General features: G+C 51.4%; 3 protein-coding genes across 3 annotated transcripts in view; all 3 read right to left on the bottom strand.

The window, feature by feature from the left end:
* Nucleotides 1-3,968, bottom strand: part of ASB10 (ankyrin repeat and SOCS box containing 10) — a 28,542-nt gene extending 24,574 nt beyond the window's left edge. The window contains exons 1-2 of the mRNA XM_005442339.3: nt 3,881-3,968; nt 591-662 (exon numbers count right to left, since the gene is read on the bottom strand). The gene's annotated coding sequence lies outside the window, so the exon portion shown is untranslated. The remainder of the gene's footprint in view (nt 1-590; nt 663-3,880) is intronic.
* Nucleotides 3,969-4,354: 386 nt separating this feature from the next.
* LOC129735932 (late histone H2B.L4) lies at nt 4,355-8,045 on the bottom strand. The gene is made up of 3 exons (XM_055708441.1): nt 8,024-8,045; nt 5,355-5,464; nt 4,355-4,717 (listed from the first exon to the last, which is right to left on the bottom strand). The coding sequence occupies exons 1-3, from the start codon at nt 8,043-8,045 to the stop codon at nt 4,481-4,483; spliced, it is 369 nt and encodes a 122-aa protein (XP_055564416.1). The 3' UTR covers nt 4,355-4,480.
* A 2,538-nt stretch (nt 8,046-10,583) lies between these two features.
* On the bottom strand, nt 10,584-21,913 carry ABCF2 (ATP binding cassette subfamily F member 2). The gene is made up of 15 exons (XM_055708438.1): nt 21,743-21,913; nt 21,313-21,481; nt 18,878-19,090; nt 17,762-17,944; nt 17,268-17,439; nt 17,016-17,111; nt 15,845-15,947; nt 15,667-15,762; nt 15,440-15,559; nt 14,838-14,927; nt 14,490-14,600; nt 14,171-14,233; nt 13,580-13,708; nt 12,544-12,747; nt 10,584-11,190 (listed from the first exon to the last, which is right to left on the bottom strand). The coding sequence occupies exons 2-15, from the start codon at nt 21,464-21,466 to the stop codon at nt 11,053-11,055; spliced, it is 1,872 nt and encodes a 623-aa protein (XP_055564413.1). The 5' UTR covers nt 21,467-21,481; nt 21,743-21,913; the 3' UTR covers nt 10,584-11,052.
* Nucleotides 21,914-22,319: the final 406 nt, after the last annotated feature.

Below are 22,319 nucleotides of genomic sequence, written 5' to 3'. Positions count from 1 at the left end.
GAATGAAACAGATTGACGCAGACATGGGGCCAGAGACAGGCAACATGACAGTGCTGCAGTACCAAGAATTCTCTGGGGGAATTGTAAGGACACAGGCAGACCTGGAAAGAGACAGACTCACAAAAAGGCAGTCGAAAGACACTTTGGAAGAGTACCTGCATGGGCTCAAGAGTTAATGTTTGCTTTTTACTGTAAGCCAAGTGCTTCTGGGTCATTCTTGCAGTGACCAATTTCTTGTGAATCCCTGTTGGTTGACAGTCCACCCACTCCTCCCAAAGCAACTTCATTCAGATCTCACCTGATGCACTAAAGCATCATGGCACAAACAGGACATGGAGCCACAAGTCCACTCTGAGAGAATCTCAGCTGTGGAGCCAGTCTTCACAAGAGCTAAACTGTGCTAAGTGTGCAGAGCGATCCCTCACAAAAGGAAGGCTGTGTATGACATCCTGTGCAAGTGTATCAGGGCAGTTCCATGGGGATGCACTGTGGGGAAACAAGCAGCATGAGCCCCACACAGTGAAAGATGAACCCACGTCCATATGGGAAATGGAAGAAAGACAGTCTGGCAGGCTCAGTGCAGAACTCACCATATCAAGAGCAACCATCTCCCTCCACCTCTCAAGCTTGGCACATCTGGAAGGGCAGCCTGCAGTGCAGATCTGTGAGGAAACGCAGGAAATTTAGTAAGAGGGATATGAGGCTGATCACCAACTCCATTCTGCCAGCCTTTGAGGGGCGGATGGGGGACAACACATGAAGCAGGATGCACAAATTGCAATACTAGAGAATCAAGTAGCTGCACCACCAAAGCCTTACTTCTCTTGGGCTCACCTAATGTCAGATGCTCTACCAGACACTTCCAGGAGATAGCTGCTCATCTCACCGTAAGTCAGCAGCTTACCCACACAGACGGCCAGGTATCTGCCGAGAGCGCCAGGGTACCACAGAGGGAAGCTGCATGCTCCACTAACAGCCTGCTTAGAACAGGGCAGCACCAGGCTCCTGCCCATGCAACAGAAACATATTTGACATCAGGTAGTCAGGGAGAACCACCTCCAGGGCAGAAACAGAACTGCAGTTCCAAGCTACTCGAGCACTCTCTGTCCCACCAGAAGCACGACTGCACATTCTACAGCCAGGAAAACGGGAGTGCTGCTGGAAAGGGGGCGTAAACACAGACGCTGTGGCCTAGGGAGCGCTAGAACTGGGCAAGGAGATCGACTGCTGACCTTCTAGATGCAAACGGCAGCCTGCTTGTAATTCCGCTCTTTGGCCCGACTCTCCCAAGCCTGCCACTGACATGCCACAGCAGGCAGAGTGTCCCCCGCGAGCCCTGACACAGCCTCTGCCACCTGCATCGCCTCTCCCTGCAGCACAACTGGCCACAAGGGCTAGGAGAAATGGAAGAACTACAGCTCTGCAGGGCCAGATACTGCTCTGACACCTGTGCTCAGGACCAGTTCTGGCTTGCAGGCAGGGCACTATGAAGAAGAACACTCTTCAACATGGTCCTACAGTCAAAAGGAACAGAGTACCCAGTATAACCTCTTCCCTCCCTCCTCCAGCCAGCCCCACACTATAGCAGCAGGGCTGGGACTCACTGAGACGTGCTCAGTCCTAGTTCTGCCACCTCCTGTACTGTCCCTGGGTGTGTCACATCTGGTCTGGCCCACACTGACTCCAGCACCTGGCACAGCTCTATAGCTCATGAGACTCAGCATCACCAAACAATCTTTGTGAGGTCCAGGGCTGCCCCACACACTGTCACCTGGGACCTACAGTTCTGGTTCCTCCTGATACACCTACCCCAATTTTTGCTGCTATTGGATGACCTCAGAACCAGGTATCTGGTCCCAATGGGAGGCTGGCAAAGGACCTCCACCACATCTCCACCCAGAACATAGCCCACATCTTTCCTTTGCTCCACCACAGACTGAGGCAGTACCTCCATGCAGGGACCCAGGGACAGCCCTGTGCACTCCAAGATAGTGCTGCACTCATGGGGCAGTTGGGCTGTCCCACCACAGCCCAGGGGGTCATGCTCTCCACCTTCACTCTGCACACAACATGCACTTGGCCCTCTGGGCTGCACAGGCTCCATATGGACAGACAGCATCTGCTAATGCTCCCTCCAGGGCGCTAGCTCATGCACCTAGGAAGCACATGGGGACATGAACTTCCCAGTCAGCCTGAGGAGACACAGACAGGGCCAGTCATTAACACAGTGGTCCAAGGCAGAATGCTGAAGGCTCAGTCCTAGCCCAGTTTATAGACCTGCAGGACAACACTGTCTCTTCAAAGCAAGAAGAGATTATGTCTACAAACCCTAGAAAGAAAATACCCTCTGTTTCTCCTGTCAGTCCAGTTCCTTCCGTACTACCTCTTCCCCCTCTACCTGAAAAGGAGAGGTTTTTCACCAGAGGGGCAAACAAAACCCACCAGAAAAACCAAAACACCTTTAAAAAAAAGTTTATAAACAGAAGAAAAACCCACTACCCACTGCTAACTGTGCCCCAATGAACTGGAGGGGTTTAGTCTCTGCTCTGACTGGTACAAACAGATAAACAGCATGTCAATAACCTGGGCTGGCAGAAAGAGGCCCAGCACAGTAAGGAAGCACTTGAACAGCAAGAACCTCAAAGACAACATAAGCTTTTAGCAATCAGGTACCTGAAAATTGAAATAAGGAGTTCAGAGAACCGTGGAAGAGCCCACCCTGCTTCCCAGAATGACCCTAGCTTTCTGCGAGTATGCCCTGTAGCCTCTGCTCCTGGCTGTATTAGGTTGTTTTCAAACAGCAGCTGTGCATCCAGTCCTACTGAAAATCCAGATGGCAACAGTTCAAACTGCCTCGAGATTTGTGATGCAAAGATTAAAGACATAGTCTGTGTTTTTATACATTTATTTGCAGGCAGTCAACAGGAAGTTTTTTAGTTGCCTAAGAAAGTACCAGCTCCTGCAGGACTCCACAAGAAGGAAAGTCTCCATTTATGGTCTCTGTTAACAATTTGTTGAGAACTGAATAGCTCACAGAAGTCAGCCTGCTATTGGGTGTTCCATAGTTGACATATAAAGCTAAATAAAGCTAAAGTGACTCTTCCTAAAAATTATAAATAAGTCTGTGACATCAATCAAGCCTATGATTGAATAAAATAAGATATTGTACACAAACCACTTCAATTACTTATGTTCAAATCCCATAATCTGTTATCAAGCAAGCTTTAGGGCAGGTTTCCCTTATTTTGCCTGAAATTAATTCTAAGCTAACTGACCCACACCTAAAAACGCTATCCTCCTTTTCTAGATTATAAGATGTTTCCTCCCTGATCTTTTACTTACAGTTTTCTGCTACTCCAGTATTTATTTTTTTTACTAAATGCCAGCAGCAAATCAGAAAACTCCAGCACTTTTTTTTTTCCAAAACCCAGGTAAAAGTTATGAAGATCCTGCCCTTGAAGCAGTTCTCTCATCTAACTACTATTTAACAGCTTTTTTAACCTACAAATGGACAAAGAAGTGGGTTTGGTTTTGCTTTAGTAACCTTTTTTAATCAAATAGAGAAAAGTTTTAGAAACAAACAGTATTTCTGTACTTACTGCGTACTTTGTCATTCCAATATTGTTGTTGTTTGTTCTACATTGTCTTCACATGTAGAACTTAGGGTTCACGTCTCTACTCCCTGCAGATGCTTTTGAGCTCCTCATGCCCACAGCCAGCAGGTGCCTCAGCTCGCTGCCCACAGGGCTCCTGGCACGGCCCTCAGCCCCCTTCCGCCAGGGCACCCAGCCCCGTGAACAGCTAGAAGGGCTTTGGAAAACTTCCCATTTTATCCTGCCCCTGCCTTCTTGGAACTAATTTAATAGAAAACTCTACTTACAGTTTTCCTCCTTTGAAGTGCGACAGCATTCACAGGGGGGTTTCCACCTGCCCACCATGCCGGCGGTGCCCGGGGCTGGCTGAGGGGCGGCCGGGCTGCCCCGAGCCGGGCCCGGCCGCGCTGGGGGGCGCAGGACGGCGGCCTGCAGACCCCTTGCTGGTGCCAGGCTGCCGCCGCAACGCCGGCACCGGAGGGGACGAGCTGCGACAGGCCCATGCCCGGCCCGGGATCGCTGCCCCGCCCTGGCCGCCCGCCCGCCGGGCTGGGCCCCGGGCCAGGGCCTGCTGGGCGGCGGCACGGCGACAGCATCCAACCGGCACCCGTGCTGCCCGGCGGCTCGCCCCCGAGGGCCCGGCCCCGCCCGCCGGCCTTCCCGCTTCGCCGGACGGAGCCGGCGGCGGGAGGTGGTGAGGGCCCGCATCGGATCCGGCCCGGCCCCGCCAGCGCCCGCTCCCCACCGCGGAGGGGCGGCCACGGGAGCCAGGCGCCCGCCCGCGGCGACCACCCGCACCTCGCCCCGGCCCCTCAGCCCCGCACAGCCCCCGGCGCGAGCCCAGACGCGGTCGGTGCGGGACAGGGGCTTTATTGAGACGCGGACGGTCACTTGCTGCTGGTGTACTTGGTGACGGCCTTGGTGCCCTCGGAGACGGCGTGCTTGGCCAGCTCACCAGGCAGCAGGAGCCGCACAGCCGTCTGCACCTCGCGGCTGGTGATGGTGGAGCGGCAGGTGTACTGTGCCAGGTGTGAGGCCTCTGAGGCCAGCCGCTCAAAGATATCGTTGATGAAGGAGTTCATGATGCTCATGGCCTTAGAGGAGATGCCAGTGTCCGGATGCACCTGCCAGGTGAGAGTCTTACACAGCCATCACCCTGGAGGGAGCGAGGCCCCCCTTCCCACCACAGACAGGGCGCTCCAGCCCTAAAGAGGCCCCCAGATGCCACCCTGAGGGTCTCGAGTCGTGTGCCATTTGGGCCACCACAGTACCACAGGGACTATGCCAGCAGGAGCTGCTGTGCATCCCCTACTGAAGACAAGCCTGTCGGGTGGGAATGCCCACACGCTCCTCATCCCCCTTACAGGCTCCTGCAGAAGACCAAGGCCTTGACAACTCAAAGCCATCTCTGAAAATTCTTTTGTTCATCTCCCCAACAGAAGTTACCAGAATGATTTTGGTTCCTATTCATAGGGCCAACAGCAGCTGTTCTTGCCCTATTGACTTCTACTCAATTACTTCCATGCACTAAAGCTTATCCTCTCTAGGAAACCCTTTCTGATCTAGATTCATCTTTGCCTCCTACACCAAGGATCCCCCCACCCCCTTTTTGATACTCAGCTGGGGCTCTTCTGTACCCACTCACTTTTTTTCATCTCACTAAAAAGCAGATTTTTCTTCCTTCCTCTTTATAAGGCTAACATGCAATAGGCAGAAGTAACTCCATATGAAGCTTGTAGCAGAAAAGAAAGATTTGCTCACCTGCTTCAGTACTTTGTAGATATAGAGTGAATAGTTTTCCTTCCTCTTAGGCTTCCTTTTAGGCTTCCTGTCCCCAGAAGCTGAAGTATGACCATGCTTCTTCCCAGCTTCTGCACTCATCACAGCCCCCGACAGAGCAAGCCCCAACTGAGAACCAGCAGGTGCCATGGGGCTGGTTATATAGCAAAGGCAGCAGTACCTCACCTGCCTCAGGTGCAACCCCAAGGAGCAGGACGGACACACATCTGTGACTGATGATTCCTTTTTGCGCTAAGCAAAGGGCAGCTGGCCTGATAGGAGCTTGGAAGTAACTGATTCAATTAAATTTTCAGACCTGACAAAAAGTTTGAGGGTAACACGGGCAAAGAGGTGGGAAAGAGAGGCAAGTTGGCTGATGATACAGAACGGGGAGGAGTGGCTGGTACCCCTACCCCAGAGGCTGCGCTGCCGTTCAGCCAGACCTGGGCAGGCTGGAGCTGGGCAGAGGGGATCTCATGGAGTCCAACCAAGGCCAGTGTAAGGTCCTGCTCCTGGGGAGGGACAGCCCCAGGCACCAGCATGGGCTGGGGGCGACTGCTGGGGGGCAGCTCTGTGGAGAAGGGCCTGGGGGTGCTGGTGGGCAGCAAGTCGCCCATGAGCCTACAGTGTGCTCTCGTGGCCAAGGGGCCAGCAGGACCCTGGGGTGTGTGAGGAGGAGTGTGACCAGCAGATCAAGGAAAGTTATCCTCCCTCTCTGCTCTGCCCTGGTGAGGCCATGTCTGCAGCGCTGTGTCCAGTGCTGGGCTCCCCAGTTCCAGAAAGACAGGGAGCTACTGGAGAGGGGCCAGCAGAGGGCTACAAAGATGATGGGGGCAGGAGAATCTGCCCTATGAGGTGGACCTGTTCACCCTGGAGAAGAGAAGGCTGAGGGGACCTTATCAGTGTCTACAAATACCTTAAGGGTGAGTGCCAGGAGGACGGGGCCAGGCTCCTGCCAGGGGTGCCCAGCGGCAGGACAAGGGGCAGCGGGCACAGGCTGCACCACAGGCAGCTCCTGCGGAACCTGGGGACAAACTTCTTTCCCCGGAGGGTGCCGGGCGCTGGCACAGGCTGCCCGGAGAGGCTGTGGGGTCTCCTTCTCTGGAGCCATCCCAACCTGCCGGGACGCGGTTCTGTGCAGCCTGCCCTGGGAGAGCTGCTTCAGCAGGGGGGTGTGCTCCAGGGGTCCCTTCCAACCCCAGCCATTTTGTGACTCTTATGATTCTGTGAAGGGCAGTAGTATCTCATTCACATGGGGCAGAAGTGCCAGAGAAGAGCTATTCCCAGGTCCACCCAGTGTTTTGGTGAAAAGGGGGGTTCCTGCTTTGTTGGAAGCATGTAAATCAGAGTATTCAAGGTATTGCTTCCAGTATCAAATGAGCGGAACCACTTCTGTGCTATGGAATGGATAATGCATTCAGTGGAGACTCAGTAACTGCAGGGAACATTGGTCCAGTGACTGAATATAAACATCCCAACAGCCAGGGTCCCTCCCACTATCTCAGCTAGCCTGCTTTTGGGAGTCCTGCCCACTACACACAACAGAGTCTCAAAGGACAGAAGGGAGGCAGTGGGAGGGGATGGGTAACACCCAAAGCAGGTATTTGATCTGTCTTGGAAATCAGCAGTCACACTAGTGATGGTAATGATGATGCAGGAATTCAGCTAAGCCAGGAAAAAAAATGTGCAGCAACACAGTAGAGGAGTGAGCAGAATAGAAAAGTTTTCTGTGCCTGAGATAGAAAAGGAAGCCCTTCTCTCAGCAGGCACCACAACAGATGTTCCATAAAAGGATAATACTAGTATGTACTTTTTGGGGAGGGGATGCTGGTATCTTTGCTCTGCCACGTGTGCTGTCTGCTGCTCAGGGGCACATGTTATACTGGCATATCCTTAGCAAATCACATCTTCCAAGGACCAAGTTTGAGAGACCTCATCGGTCACTCTGTCGGCACTCGTACAGCCAACAGTGTTTCACTGAATTTAGTTTTATTCTAGGCCTGTCCTCACAGGGAGGCACCTGGTCACCCACCCCCAGTGCAAATAAATGTCACCGTGACAAATGGCTTCTAAATATCACAGAAGGGGTTCTTGCACCTGAGAATCAGAACGTCCCGTCAGTGCATTTTTGAAGGGAAACAGGCTTGGACATTGAGGATGTGGGGTGGTGGGATCCTTCTGGGAATGGGAGTGGCATATTCTGGGATATCTTAACAATGTCAAGAGATGTTGGTGGATGACTTGTACTGACAAGGAACAGCACAGAGCTTCCCCCTCTGATGTACATTCCAACCACCCACTGATATACAGAGCTGTAAATAGCTGAGATCTTTGCATTGGGGGAGACCATTCACTGCAACTAGAACCATTTCACCTTTTCCACTGGTCATAGCACACAAAGGCACTCTCACAATGAAGGAGCTGTTGGCTGTTGTGTCTCTCCGCAGCTGCAGCTTGTGTCTGGCACCAGCATTTAGACACACACAGCTTGTTTTTCTGACAAAATGTTTAGTTGGAGGGAAGCCTTTGGTGGACAAGGAGCAGCAACTGGTCACTCAGCACTAAGCACAGGGAGCCATTATATTGCAAGGGCAGAGGTTCATCCACTAAGCAGTACAGTCAAATCTGAACTCCCAGATTTGGGGAATTACCATCTGCTTCCCTGGGTGGCATGGGCTAGAGACCGTCCTTTGCTAAATCAGGGACCTATCTGCAACTGAGAAGTTCCTCGCATTTCCATTCTGGAAGCTGCCTGCTGGGCTTGACTCATCCCTGTGCTATTTTTGTAGTGTATGGATCGACTCACAACACAGGGATTCCCACAACCCTGCGCTTGATGCAGTATCTGCCACTTTTGGCTGTAGCTGTGTTAGAGTCAACCTCACTTCTAGACTACAAGCAAGAGTAACAGTGTAGAGGCTCTAAGCTACTACTTTCACAGAAGTGACCATCTTAGCAACTAAGGAGCAATTCTCAGTGTATCTATACACTGGTTTTGTGCACGACCAGAAAAGCTCTAGTTGAAACAGTTTAAAATGCCACCACCCCAGCTAGTGGCTGCCTCACTCACAGGAATCAGTACTCTAGGACATCAGCCTGCCACAGCTGCGTCTGTGCAATCTAACAAAACTGCCATAACAACAGGTTTAAACACCAGACTGATAAAGCATGTACGTGTACTCCATTTTACAAGTCTGGCCTACTGAGACCTCTAGTGTGGTTGCAGCTACTTTTGCTTTGAATGTGCACCTGTGGGCCACCTGTGCTAAATCAGGGACCTGTTTGTAACCGAGAAGTTCGTCTCATTCTGCAGCAGCAGACAGCTAACACAATTCTCCTTTTTGCTACACCAGCTACAAGAATTCTGCAGCTACTGTCCATCATGCTGGCTGTCATCCCAACATTCCCACGGCCTTCTCAGGATTTTCCATTCCCAAAGAACACCAATCAGCCTTTACAATAACTACTTACCCATCCCTGTCTGTTAACTTCAGAGTACTACACTGTGCGATACTCATTCGATTGACTTTTCAATACAATCTAGACTAATCTAGACTTTTCTGCAGAACTTGTATGGCATTTATGTTAATCTGCATTATTTTCATTAATCTGCATTATTCTCTTAGAAAAGACTCCTCCCCCCCCCCCCCCCCCAAGATCATTGCTAAAAACACTGAAAAACCTGACTGTTCTGCACTGTCTACTGGAAGCAGCTGCCATGGTGACTTTTGTCCTATGGATGATACACAGCACTTCTGTAGCAGCAGTCAAAGCTTGCATGGTCCCTTTGCAAAAAAAAAAGCCAACAACCACCACCCAAGGAAATTACTCAAAATGTCAGCCACAGATGGCCAGCATCTGAGAAAGTACTGCAAGAGAGTAAAACTACTACATATTTTCCCTATTCTTCAATTTGCCTGTCAACATGTACTGTTGGAACAGGTTAGTGGGTTACATGAACCTTTCATGTGACCAGTGCAGCCATTCTCATCTGTCACAAGTAATTAAAATGGTAACTCATGATCACAAGAAGCTACTTGGTTTGATTTCCTGCTCTTTTCTTGATTACCTTTTGTTTTTTAAATACATGAAAAATGTGTTGTGTTCAAGTTTCTGTGGCACAGTGTGAGGTTTAAACATCAACTTTTCTAAAAATTTGTTAAGTCATGAGACCCCACCTGCAGTGCTCTGTCCATCTTTGGGGCCCCCAACATAAGTACACGGACCTGTTGGAACAAATCCAGAGGAGGCCACGGAGACGGCCAGAGGGCTGGAGCCCCTCTGCTGCGCAGCCGGGCTGGGAGCGCTGGGGCTGTTCAGCCCGGAGAAGGGAAGGCTCCTGGAGACCCTGGAGCACCTTCCAGCACCCAAAGGGGCCGGCGAGGAAGCTGGGGAGGGGCTTTTCCCAAGGGCCTGCAGCGCCAGGACAAGGGGGAACGGCTTTGCGCTGAGAGAGGGCAGATGGAGATCAGAGCTGAGGGAGAAATCCTTCCCTGTGAGGGCGGCAAGGGGCCGGCACGGGCTGCCCAGAGCAGCTGTGGGTGCCCCAGCCCTGGCAGTGCCCAAGGCCAGGCTGGACGGGGCTGGGAGCCACCGGGGCTGGGGGAAGGGGGCCCTGCGCGTGGCAGGGGTGGGACTGGGCGGTCTTCAAGGTCCCTTCCAACTCAAACCATTCTGGTTCTAAGAACAAAAATAAATGTTAAACTAACTTTATTGGATTAGTTTTGTTTAGTTAAACTTGTAAGGAACAAATAATTCATAGTCCAAAAATCCTAAATTATTTGGTCTCATTATTAGACCCATACAGTTCAAGGTGAAGGAAAAAGCATACACCTAAGCAACTCTGTTGTAGAAAACATACACTGGTATTTTCTAGATCCACATTGTCTTTAACTTCCAGTCCTCAGAACCCTTTCAAGTTGTACACCAACAGCAAAAAATGCATGTGTGGCTTGCTCCCCCTTCTGTCACTAACTGGAAAACCCAGTGCTCACTCTGGATTAACAGTTTCCCAGGTGAGGATCCTACTCACTAGTCTGTATCTCCAGAGCTCAGTACTCACTCTTCGGTGTAGCCCACAAATTCTGGTCATTTTGGTTGTACTGAAGAACCGAACCTTCACCCAGGAAGAAAGGACTCTGCAACTTTACTCAAAGCTCAGCACTGATCTGCCCCAGCATGCCCCAATAACTACTACAACTCACAAAACAAGACTGTTCTTCCCTCTTTATTGACTGATGGATTTTCAGGCAGATCTGTTAATTACACTGTTAAATAATAGTTAAAAACAAACCAAGGCCAGAGGAGTTTGAAGTGAAGTATCTAAACCGAAGCAGAAATTGGGAAGGAAGAGGTGGGAGAAGCTGGGCTGGGGTCTCCACTTCTCTATCACTGCAGCTCAGACACCCTAACTGCCACCACCATAACCCCAGACCACTAGATTCCAAGGCCTGGCTCAGATGGGACATCATCTAAATATGGAAACAGTTGCCCAGACGTAGCCAGATCAGAGGAGATCTGTCCAGATACAGAGGTGCAAGGCAAGTCAAGGGGAAGCAGTATTGCAGCAATCCTAGAACACAGCCAGAGATAGCAGCAGAGTCCCATTCCAGTTGGCAGATGGGTGAGTCAATTGGCCACTGTCAGTCTCCACAGAGCACCTGACCGACTGCTCTAGAGCTCACACATTGTGGGTCTTTTTGGTGAGCTGTGGATCTTCATCCACCAGCTTTGACTTGAGATGTTCCTTGTAGGCAAGGATGTCACCTTGCCACTTTGTGATTGTCTGCTTCTCGCAGACCCAGATCTCCTGTGCAACCTGAAAGCAAGCACACAAGGAGAGCAGCTTTACAGTACAGTATGTTATAATTTCACAAAAATCAATAAAACTAACCAGAATCTACTCTCTGAAGTCTGGTAAGAAATGAGGTTAGTAACTTTCACACTTCAACTACCAAAGAAAAATACCTGCACTGAACTATCTTACCTAGGGTTTTCTGCATAATTTATACAAGATTTTAGAACTAAAAATCCTTGACTTCTCAACATTTTTTTTTTTGTTTATGGACTAAGAAAAGCCTTTCCTGCTGTCTTGGTTTCAGCTGTGATAAGCATTAATTTTCTTCCTATTACCTGGTATAATGCTGTGTTTTGGATTTAGTATGAGAATAGTGTTGATAGCACACTGATGTTTCAGTTGTTGTGAAGTAGTGCTTACTCTTAAGTCAAGGACTTTTCAGTTTCTAATGCTCTGACAGTGAGCAGGTACACAAGCACCTGGGAGAAAGCAGGGCCAGGACAGCTGACCCGAACTGGCCCAAGGGATATTCCACACCACAGACTGTCACAGTCAGTACCTAAAGAGGGCAGAGTTGGCCAGGAAGGACTGATCGCTGCTCGAGAACTGGCTGGGCGTAAGTCAGTGGGTGGTGAGCAGCTGTAATGTGCATCACTTGTTTTTCTTGGCTTTTACTCCTCTCTCCTTTTTGTTATCTCCTTTTTCACTACTAATATTATATTATACTTTATTTCAGTTATTAAACTGTTCTTATCCATCCCATGAGTTTCACCTTTCCCCCGTTCTCCTTCCCATCCCACTAGAGCTGTCAGGGAGCGAGCAAGTGGCTGTGTAGTGTTCAGTTGCTGGCTGGGGTTAAACCCCTGACACCTGCTAAACTGGGCGTTGAAAAAAGGTAGTTCTTGACCTGAACTACTTGGATATAACACACTAAAATATAAAATTATACCTGAACTTGCAGACAAAGCTATAGCTGATAGATGAGCACTTGACATTTGTGTGCGTGTGGTGCAAATTCTTTTGCCTGTGCAGACTGAGTGATAAAACACTGGGCTAGAACTACTCCAATATAATTTTTAAAAAATCTAGTTAAGGCCTCCACAGTGTGTCATGATTTCCATTTAACTTATTCTTCACTTCACTTTTGTGGTGTGAGGTTTTCTTCTTTCAAGTACCTACTGTTCTCCTAGGCTAGGTCAGTAATCATTTCACATGAACATGGCAAGAGAATAGTGTCCAGTGATTATTTTTTTTTTTTTTTTTCACTCACACACCTTTTTGGGGATAAGTAAGAGCCAGTCAGTTGAAGACACCTTGTTTTAATTACTTAAACTGTCAGAAAGGTGCTCTGACAAAATTCACTACTTTTCTTACCTGCTGGATGAGTCTGAAGTCATGGCTGACAAGCATCATTCCTCCTTCAAATTCATTGATAGCATCTGCCAGAGCATCTATTGTTTCTATGTCCAAGTGGTTGGTAGGCTCATCCAGGAAAAGCATGTGAGGATTCTGCCAGGCCAGCCACGCAAAGCACACACGGCACTTCTGTCCATCAGAGAGGTTCCTAATGGGGCTCACCTGAGAAACACAAGACACCATTTGCAGCTCTGCAGTGAAACTTAACAGACCACCATCCTGACCGCAAAACATTCAGATCTCACACTGTGTTTCCAGCAGCCACATGACACAAGAGGACAGTTTAGTCAGTCTTACACCTAGGCTAAGCTTCTCTCGCCAGCAGAACAAGGGGATTCCAGAGGCTTCTGAAGAAGTGTCCATAGTAAGACCCAGCTGGTGTTGAAGGTTCCAAAGGATAGTTAATTGAGGTCTGACTAGTGTTCACTGCATCCTGACACAATCGTAAAACTACTCTCAACTTCTGGATTGATAAATGGGGAAGAACAATGTAAAAATCAGTGTTGAACTGCACTGATGAAGACAACTCCTGTCATACATGTGATGTGTGATGTACAGGAACATGTCATCTTTGGACTTTAGAGCACCACTGGTGATCCTACCCTCTTGTTTGAGCCAAGAAGTCCCCACTCCCAGCTGAGAATATGTTCTAGCATTTCTGCCTGGTATTCATCTCAGAAGTAAGAGATAAGCAAAGGAGTTCAAGTTACAGTTAAAATATGCTCAAGTCTAGCACTATGCCACAACTTGTCTTCTCTACACCTGGATTCCGAGGAGGTCACCCATTCCAACCCACATACTGCTGCAATGCAAAGAAAGTTCCTACGAGCTATGAGTTATTTTCTTCTCAGCAGAGACGGAAAAAACATTTTGATGCTGTGACAGGCCATGCTGTGTACTGCATCACACTGTCAGACATCCGCAGAGCAACAGAAAATGCAGCAGCTCTACTTTCCTAATGAGCAAAAACCAAACCTCAACAGCTCATACTCACCTGCTGCTTCCCTGTCAGACCATATCTGCCAATGATTTTTCTCATTTCCTCCTTCTCCTTGATCTCTGGGTAGCATTTCAGCATGTACTCCAGGGGTGAGAGGTCCAAGTCCAACTGCTCTTGCAGGTGCTGACAGAGAAGAAAAGTCAGCTTCAGGCTGTGCAGGCCACCCACTCCATGGCCAAAAGGATGCGCATCCCCACCTTATTCCCCTCTGGTACCAGCTAAGCAGCAGAATACAAGAGCCAGTAAGCCCACTCACAGTACCACCACTGTGCTGAACTATTATGGAAAGAGCCTCTTGTTTCAGGAGCAGGAGTGCTGCTTCAGAATAGCATGCTTGTCCACCACCAAGCACAAGGCAGCCATCTCTCCCATAAAAGGTGAGAGGCTAAACAGAAAGGACCACACCAAGACTCTTTTCAGGGTAGGAACATTTGCTAGAGCCCATTCAGCCAACAGAACAGTTCCATCCCCTATCTCCAGGCACAGTGGGAGGGGCCTTAGATGTAGAAAGAGGGGCAACATTTCTTATGCCTGACAGCTTTTTCCTTAGCATTTCATGTCCCTGGTGTCTGCTGTAGGGAGTACCTGGTGGTATCTACCAATCTTCACATGCGAGTGCTTGCGAATCATCCCATCTGTGGGCAGCAGCTAGAAAGGGAAGATAAAAGTGTTTCACCAGGGAACCCCTCCTTTTGCTGTATGCCAGAAATACAGAATCCAGCCATCTCTGCTCTGGCACAGAGGAGTTAGCCTGAACAGATAATATCGGGGGTGGGGGTGGGGAAAGCCCTATATTATAGCAAGATCTTAGGATTTCCAAGGCCTGATTGGGGTTCTGGCAAATAAGTGCAGCTTCTTTGAAGACTACCTCAAAAATAAGGGGTAGACAATGTAGGGAGCATACCTCTCCTGTGAGCAGTTTCAGCAGTGTTGACTTTCCAGCTCCATTGGGTCCAACAAGAGCTACACGGGTATCCAGGTCAATCCCAAACTCCAGGTTATTATAGATCCATGGCTGCAAACCGGAGAAATCACGACACATACTATGCCTTTCCACTACTACCCAGAACCTCTGGGCTGCACCTGTAATGCTCTATCCTCAGCAGACTGAGTATTAACACTTCCAATAAGTTTGATCCACTAGTCACATGCTGCAACCTGATCAGAAAGCTTAGTCAAAAGCCTCATGCTCCCAAAGAAGGCAGGGATACAAGTAATCTCCATACCTCCCATGCATACTCCCTATACTCACCCCATCCTTGGTGTATTTGAAGCTGACGTTCTGCACCATGATGACAGGAGGGGGGATTTTCCCACAGGGTGGGAAATAGAATGACAAAGTCTGTTAACACAGAATAGCCACTTGTTAGAGAACCTGAAGCACAAGACAACCCAGTTATTCTGGTATAACCTTGCCTGACTACAAACACAATCTGTAGACCAAGGCACTAGACTGTAAGCCCCTCTAGCAACTCACAGATTTATTCTGATTAGTTGCTTACAAGCTCATCCACTGGCTAATAAGTCCCTGCTTCTTTCCCCTTGAAATGTGGTCTTACACTTTTCAAATAGGAGTTGCTCTGAGCATCCGCCCCCACCTTCTCCAAACCTTAGACATTCATTTGTGATTTCTGTATCTGCAAAACAGCCTTATTGATATGACAAATCTCCTCCTCTTTCCACTCTTCAGCATTATGCTATCTGCAGTACAGTCATCCTTGGCATCAGAAAGGGTACACCACTGTGGCTTCCAGCTGTGTCAACCACTCCTGCTGTCAGCTAAAGATCATTCTACTATACCTAGCCAATGTTTCTAATATTGATCTCTAGATGCAGTCCCGTGTCTGATCCTACCTTATCATTCACAACTCTCTCTGTCAAGCCAGAAGCCATCATTTTTTGAAGGGTCTTCTCCTTGCTCTGAGCTTGCCTGGCCAGCTTCGCACTACCATGACCAAATCGTGCAATGTAATTCTGCAACAAAACCCAGAGTTGGCTGAAAGCCACAATAACAAGGTTGAGGAGGCGCAGGGATGCCCACCTGCATGGGTAGAAAGATGTTCATGCAGCTAGGCAGATACCTTCATATGGGCAATCTGATCTTGCTCCCAGTGGAATCGCTTCATTTGATTTTCTTCGAGTTCCAAACGAGTCTTTACATACTGATCGTAATTTCCCTAGAAGACCACAGAACATCATAGGTTGCCCGGAGAACAGCTCCTCTGTTTTTGCCAGTTGTGCAGGGCACCATTTACTTACTGTGTAGTACTTCAGTTTGCGGTTGTGCATATGGATTATGTTGGTGCAGACACCATTCAAGAAGTCTTGGGAGTGGGATATCAGCACAAGGATCCGCTTGAACCTGTGGTACCACGCAAGTTATTAGAAACTAAGCTAGGGAAAGAATTCTTGCTCATTGGCCCTGGTGGTGATTGACAGGGGATTTACAGGCACTGCATCTCTCTTGCCTTCAATCGGATTAAGAACAAAAAGATAACAGCCTTGGAGATGGCTCTGGGAAATCTGGAGTAAAGCAGCTACAACCAGCTGCGGTAAGCAAATACTGGAAACATCTCTCATTGTGTTAAAACACTCTTCACTGTAAGACAGTTCACAAAGAGTTGAGAGCTGGCTACCCATGTGGTAGATGACTTGTGCTACTGATGCAACTGACTCCATTGGCATCACAGTTTTTGGAAGTTTCAGCCTTTGCTGCTTACTTCCACCATAATACAGACTACCATCTGTTAGGTTTACTATGCATGGCTCCACTCTAAATCTGCACCATGGCTGGTTAAAGCCTCCCAAAAAAAAGAGGTTCAAATTACTTCCCTAAAACATCTGACTTCTAAAGCAAGCATGCAAAAGGTTCAACTGACAAAACTGACAGAAAAACCTCTGCAAATGAAAAGCCCTTCACTTTAAACTTTATAACTATTCCTAAGCTTTTTACCTTAAGCCTTAACATTTCACCTTTGTTTACAAAAACCAGTCACCTGACATACTAGAACAAGATGAAACTGACACACTTGGGTACCACTGATCCGTGAAAACAGGGGACCAATATGTAGAAAGATGAGCTGGAAGCCAGCTCTGGAAAACTCACAGTACCGGTACAGCACATGGTGCTGGTACACAGGCTGCCCCCAGCTTCCAAGGAAGTAGCTTTAACCAGGTAGCCCCAACCAGAATTTTTCATTTCTTCAGTAAGGGAAAGACAGGGGCTTGTCTTGAATTCACCACCCCTTGCATCAAGAACTCTTCCACAGTCATGTGTAGCAGCAAGCACAAGATGTCACCAGTACCACAATATAGTTATGTAGCCACAGGAACTATAGCCAGTTACCCCTGTAGCACCTGCTCATGTGCTGATTAGGTGTTCCAGCAGAAAAGCACAACTCAGAGAAACAGCAAACTCCTTCATGCTTACGTTTTCAGCTCTTCCTCCAACCACACACAGGCATCCAGGTCAAGGTGGTTTGTGGGCTCATCTAGAAGCAGCATGAAAGGCCGAATGAAGAGGGCTCTGAAAGGAGAAGGGAGATGACACAGTAGGGTAAATGCAGGTAACCCAAAGCCTCTCAGCTCTGCTCCCAGTTCTTAGAACTGTGTATGTGGCTCTGCAGAGTCAAGAGCAGGCAGGCATTCTCCCAGGAGCCAGCAGGCAGTATATACCACTCACCTAGCAAGAGCCACCCTCATTCGCCAGCCACCGCTAAAGTCCTTCAGCTTCTTCCTCTGCATGGCTGGTGTGAACCCCAAACCATGAAGGATCCGTGAGGCCCGTGCTTCTGCCTTGTCAGCATCCAGCTCCTCCAGACGTTCATATAACTCCAAGAGTTTCTCACACTCCGCTGAAAGAAAGCCTGCCTGTCAGCACTTCTACCAATAAAGGGCTCTCACCTGCACCTCTATACAGCTGGGAAAGCTCACAGTCCACCTGCTTTATCACCGTTCAGCCCCCTCCATTCCCGAACCTGAGACACTTCTTAAGAAGCTGCATGGAATAATTTCATCTAAAGTGTAATCCTACAGGACTTTTCAACCAGTACAGGGCAGCTGGGGGAAATAGATACTGTAACATGTAAAAACTCTGCCAAGGAACCCAAATAATCCCTTTTCTTCAGTGAGGAGGGAAATGGAGGAAATGTCCCTTGGGACTCCAAGAAGCTTTACCATCTTCATGAGCCAGACGTTCTGCCTCTCGTTCTAACATGGCCCTCTCTGTATCCACCTCCATCACACACTGGAGAGGGGTCTTGTCACTGGGAGGCATCTCTCGAGTCAGGTGATAGATGTCAATATGCTCTGGGATGGGCACTTCTCGTTTCCCAATAGCTGACAAAAGCATGGATTTCCCTGTGTGCAGACAGACACTCCACATCATTGTTGGATTCAGTGAGATACAACGTCACAGAGAAATGGATGAGATGCAGTCAGATCCCACCAATTCCCTCCCTTTCCAACCCCTGAAAATCCTTGGGAATTTCTTGCTCAAGAGGCCAGAAGAACTAGAAGCACATCAGAGCATACTGCCTCACTGCAATAGGCTGCCCCCCCAGCTAAGGCTCATCACCTGAGGGACAGGACTGAAACAGGAAGAATCTCTTTGGAAACCACTGCAGTTCAGCCCTTGCCCAGATTTAGGGAACCTTCTCTCTGCTGTGTACTTGCTGTTGCCTAACCAGGTCTGACACCTGCTACCAGGACCCCAGATTCTAAAGACTCCTAACATAGAGGAATGTTATGCACCCGTCATTAGGGACCCAAGTGTTTTCCTGAAAGTTAAAACAATTGGTCACTCTTACTAGCTCTTCCTCAAGTACACCCACATTCTGCATCTCTCCATGTAGAGTGTCGCCTTCTCCAGGGACTATACAGTTGTTTTCCCACTCAGGCCAAACCACACACTCCCTACTCCTCCACACTGTGCAAGTTCTTTGACCAATACCATCATCATTGGATTTACTGACACTGCTAAACAAATCCTGCAAACAGGAATAAGGCAGATTCACAGATCCCAGACATCTCACCCAAATCTCACCAGAAACAAGTTCAAATGCACAGTCCAAAGCTAGAATGCAACCTCATACCTCCACCAGCAATACTTGCAATTCCTCTTCCTGGGTGGGGGGAGATGAGAGAATGGAAACTGCCATCTCCCAGCCACATCTGTCTAACAGCCCTATTTCTGGTTTCCAGTATTTACCACCTGCATCTGTCCAGCTTCTCAGCAGGACAGTATCCTCACCGAGCTCCAAGCAGCCCAGGTCACCGTGCCCCACAGCTTACCAATCCCATTCAGTCCAATCAGGCCGTAGCGCCTTCCGGAGTTCAGCTCCAGTTTTGTATCACTCAGCAGCTCCTGACCGTGGAAGGTCAGTGAGAGGTTAATGATGTGCACGTCAGTGCTGTTGGGATGGGAGGCCAGCACTCCTGTCACAGCACGGGCAGCAGCTTTCTTTAATTCAAAGTCCTCCAGCTCCTTTGTAAGAGCATCCACCTCTATATGCAGAAACAGACCAGAGGTGTTAGTGATTTACAGATACAAGGGAAGCAATAAGCCCCAATAGGCCCACGACTACAAAAACAACTCCCATGTCCCCATTTCTACAGAAATGTTGAGGAGGCCCAGAAGCAATGACACTCTGCTTTTCAGCTTAGCAGATGGATACAGAGGAACTTCCACCTGCTCTCTCTAAAAAAATATGACCACTAGGACCAAGCGAGCTGCCAGAACAGCTAGCCTGTTATCCAAGAATGATGGGACTAGCTCTCACTGCAGGAAGGGCTGGGATGGTAAGAGAACTTATAAAGTGTTGCTTGCAAGCTTAAGGAAGGGCCTGGCCAAAGGAAAACTTGGGTAGAAAATAAATGAAGGGAAAGCTGAAAGAAGAAAAGCAGCAGCAGCATTGGAATAGGCCGTACCAATTTTTGCGAAGCTAATATGCCCATATGCATGCCCCCACCTCTTCCTTTCCTCCCACAGTATAAGCACACCTTTCCTATCATAGTGATCTGTTGCAGCCCAGCATTTGCAGTCAAATTTTTGGTGAAACAATGCCATTAGAAGAAGAAAACGGCACTGAGAATCTCAGCAACATTCCAGCTTCTCAAAGCAGAGACCTGGCATTCAGATTGTTTGTGTTCAGACCACTGAGGGATAGCACCCTGGCTCTCAACGTCTAGCACTCCTGGGAAAAACTCTGCAAAACCACCGTTATTGCCAAGGCTAACGTGCCTTACCCAACAAGAAGGAGCAAAAGATGCCGACTGTGCTGACACAGGACCCTCTCTGAAATCACGGGCAGCACAAGCAGACCAGTTGGATAAACAAGCAAACCAGATGAGCAAGAAGAGGGCAAGGCAGCTTTATCCTTGATGCATAACAACTTCACAGGGAACTGCTAGTAAGAAACAGGCACATATCGACCCACACTGCCTGCCCTCCGACATCCTCGCTGCTTTACCAGCCTGCCCTGCACTCCCAGCGCCTGCTCACCGCCACGGCTCTGCCGCAACCCCAGCCGCCTGCCCCGCCCGCAGCCCCCACCGGCCGTGGCACTGGCAGCCGCAGGCAGAGCGCTCCCGCCCGCCCCGGCCCAGCTCGGCGCGGCTCGACCCGGTGGAAGGCGCAGGGCCCGAAGCCTGAGCCCGCCGCGGCTCCCCAGGCTCCACCAATCGGAAGGCGCTATGCAAATGTACCGCGGGAGCGGACGGCGATTGGCCGATTCGGCGCGGGCGGGCGCCAGGGCCGCCCCGCCGCAGGACCGCCCCGGCTGGGCCAGCGCGCGTCCGGCACCGGCGGCCCCAGCACCGGCCCGGATGGCAGCACCGCGCAGGAGCGCACCCGGGACCGCCAGCAAAGAGCAGGGTCCGCGGGAGACCGGCCCCCCCGCCTTTGGCTGCCCCGCGTCTCTGTCACGCATCGAGTGCCTCTTAAAACTGCACTGTGGGCTGAGTCTGAAAAAAACTTGCGTGCCCATCTGCCGGCGGGTCACCAGGCGGGCTAAAGCAAGGACCGACTCAACCCTCTCTCTCTGTAAGCTTTACCTTGCCTGTTTCCTTTAGGGAGGTCAACAGCTCTTTGTTGACACAGTCTCTTTCCTAAGATAACCAGGCTCACAGTTTCTGCAAACGAGATATGGCCCAGAAAAACAGAACAGACAGGGCCATAGCCGTAAGAACAGTAAGAACTGAGGCACTACAGTGGTTCCTGCAGCGTGGGGCTGGGGGGGAACCCAACAAAAACTCGAACAGGGCTGGGCATAAAGTACCAGAAGATCAGGACCGTATCTGACGGGGAAAAACCACCATCAGCACCGTCGATCTTCACACTGCACGCCTGAAGTGAGGGCCGAGGGAGCCCCTCACCTGCACAGCCTACGGACAGCCGCCACGGATCGCTGTAAGTGTCCGGCTGGCTCACAGGAGATGAGGTGGCCCTAACGGGAGGCACCGCGGCTGGCCCAGCTCGGCGCAAGCCCGTGCCCACGGGTATCTCATCCGAGGAGAAACGGAAGTCCCAGCTCTCCGAGCCGCGGGCACAACCGATCGCGCACCGTCCTGCCCACCGGCAGCCCCGGCCGGGCGCTGCCAACGCCGGAACGCGCGGGGCTGCCGGGCTGAGCCCCACCGAGGGCTCGCGGGGGCGCCGGGGAGCCCGGGCACGAGCCAGGCGCCCGCCGGCGCGGCAGCACCGGCATCGCGGCGGGGCCGCCTCTTACCTGGCAGCGACGTCCCGTTGGCCTCCGGGGGCCTGACCTCCTGCGGCTCCGTCCCGGCATCGCCGTTCTCCTCCGGGGCTCGGCGCGGCCGCTGCCGGGCCTTGGCCGCCTCCTTCTTCTTGGCCGCCTTCTTCTTGGCCAGGTCCGAGGGCATGGCGCGGCGGAGGCGCTGCGGCGGAGGTGCGACAGGCGCCGTTAGGCCGCGACGATCCGATCCGGCCCGCCCCGCCCCAGCCCGGCCGCCCCGCCCCGGCGGGCCCGCGAGCCGCCCGCCCCGGCCCGGACCACGCGGCGCCGCCGGGCCCGGCCGAGGGCCAGCCAGCCGCCCGCCCGCCCGCCCGCTAGGCTGCCCTGCCCGGCGGCGGCGGCGCGGCCCGGCCCGCTCCGCTCCTCCTGCTCGCCCCGCCGCGCCGCCAAGCCCCTCCCGCACCGGCGGCTCCGCGCTTTCCTTCTGTCGCAACAGGACAGCTGCTACCGCGTGCGCACGCCCTGCCCCCCGCGGCGGCGACCAATCGTAGCGCGTAGCGTCACCCGCGCCGGGCCGCCGCACGCCTCTGGGAAGCCGAGTCCGCGTGCCCTCCGCCGCCCGGGCCCGGCCGCGCCGCCGCCTGCCGGGCACTGCGCGTCCCGGCATGCCACGCGCCAGGCCCCGCCCCCGCCGAGAGCCGGGGACTCTGGCCCGCCTTACAATAGAGGCGGTGGTGTTGGAGGGCAGAGCGGCCGCCGAGGCGCTATAGCGCGGAGCGGGGAAGCGGAGCGGAAGCGGAAGGGCGGCTGGTCGCGATGAGGCGGCTGAGGTGGCAGCGGCGGGAGCGGGGCCCGGTGGGAGCCGCTGCCGCCCCCCGCGCCCCCGGCACGGAGCTCTGCACCGGCCCCATCGCCGGCTTGCGCGCTGGAGGGCTGCCGTGCCTTGCCTGCAGGTGAACGAGCCCGGGGGCTGCTGAGCCGCGGGGGCCGGCCCGGAGGGCGGTGCGCGGCGCCGCGCCTCCAGCCGCCCGCTGCCTCGG

This window comes from Falco cherrug, chromosome 4 (genome assembly GCF_023634085.1).
Source record: "Falco cherrug isolate bFalChe1 chromosome 4, bFalChe1.pri, whole genome shotgun sequence".
NCBI classification, from domain to species: Eukaryota; Metazoa; Chordata; class Aves; order Falconiformes; family Falconidae; genus Falco; species Falco cherrug.
This window is presented reverse-complemented; position numbering and strand designations above follow the sequence as displayed.

Bases quoted from the DNA above. Each gene is read 5' to 3' on its own strand.
- LOC129735932 (XM_055708441.1), bottom strand. From the start codon at position 8,045: ATGCCACCCAGGGAAGCAGATG. The intron at 5,465-8,023 runs GTAATTCCCCAA...TGATGAGTGCAG, and splicing joins GCCACCCAGGGAAGCAGATG to AAGCTGGGAAGAAGCATGGT. The intron at 4,718-5,354 runs GTGAGCAAATCT...CTCACCTGGCAG, and splicing joins TCTACAAAGTACTGAAGCAG to GTGCATCCGGACACTGGCAT.
- ABCF2 (XM_055708438.1), bottom strand. From the start codon at position 21,466: ATGCCCTCGGACCTGGCCAAGAAGAAGGCGGCCAAGAAGAAGGAGGCG. The intron at 15,560-15,666 runs GTATCTGCCTAG...GTTTTGTTGCAG, and splicing joins ATCAGATTGCCCATATGAAG to AATTACATTGCACGATTTGG. The intron at 12,748-13,579 runs GTGAGTATGAGC...TGTGTTTCTCAG, and splicing joins GTCTGACAGGGAAGCAGCAG to GTGAGCCCCATTAGGAACCT.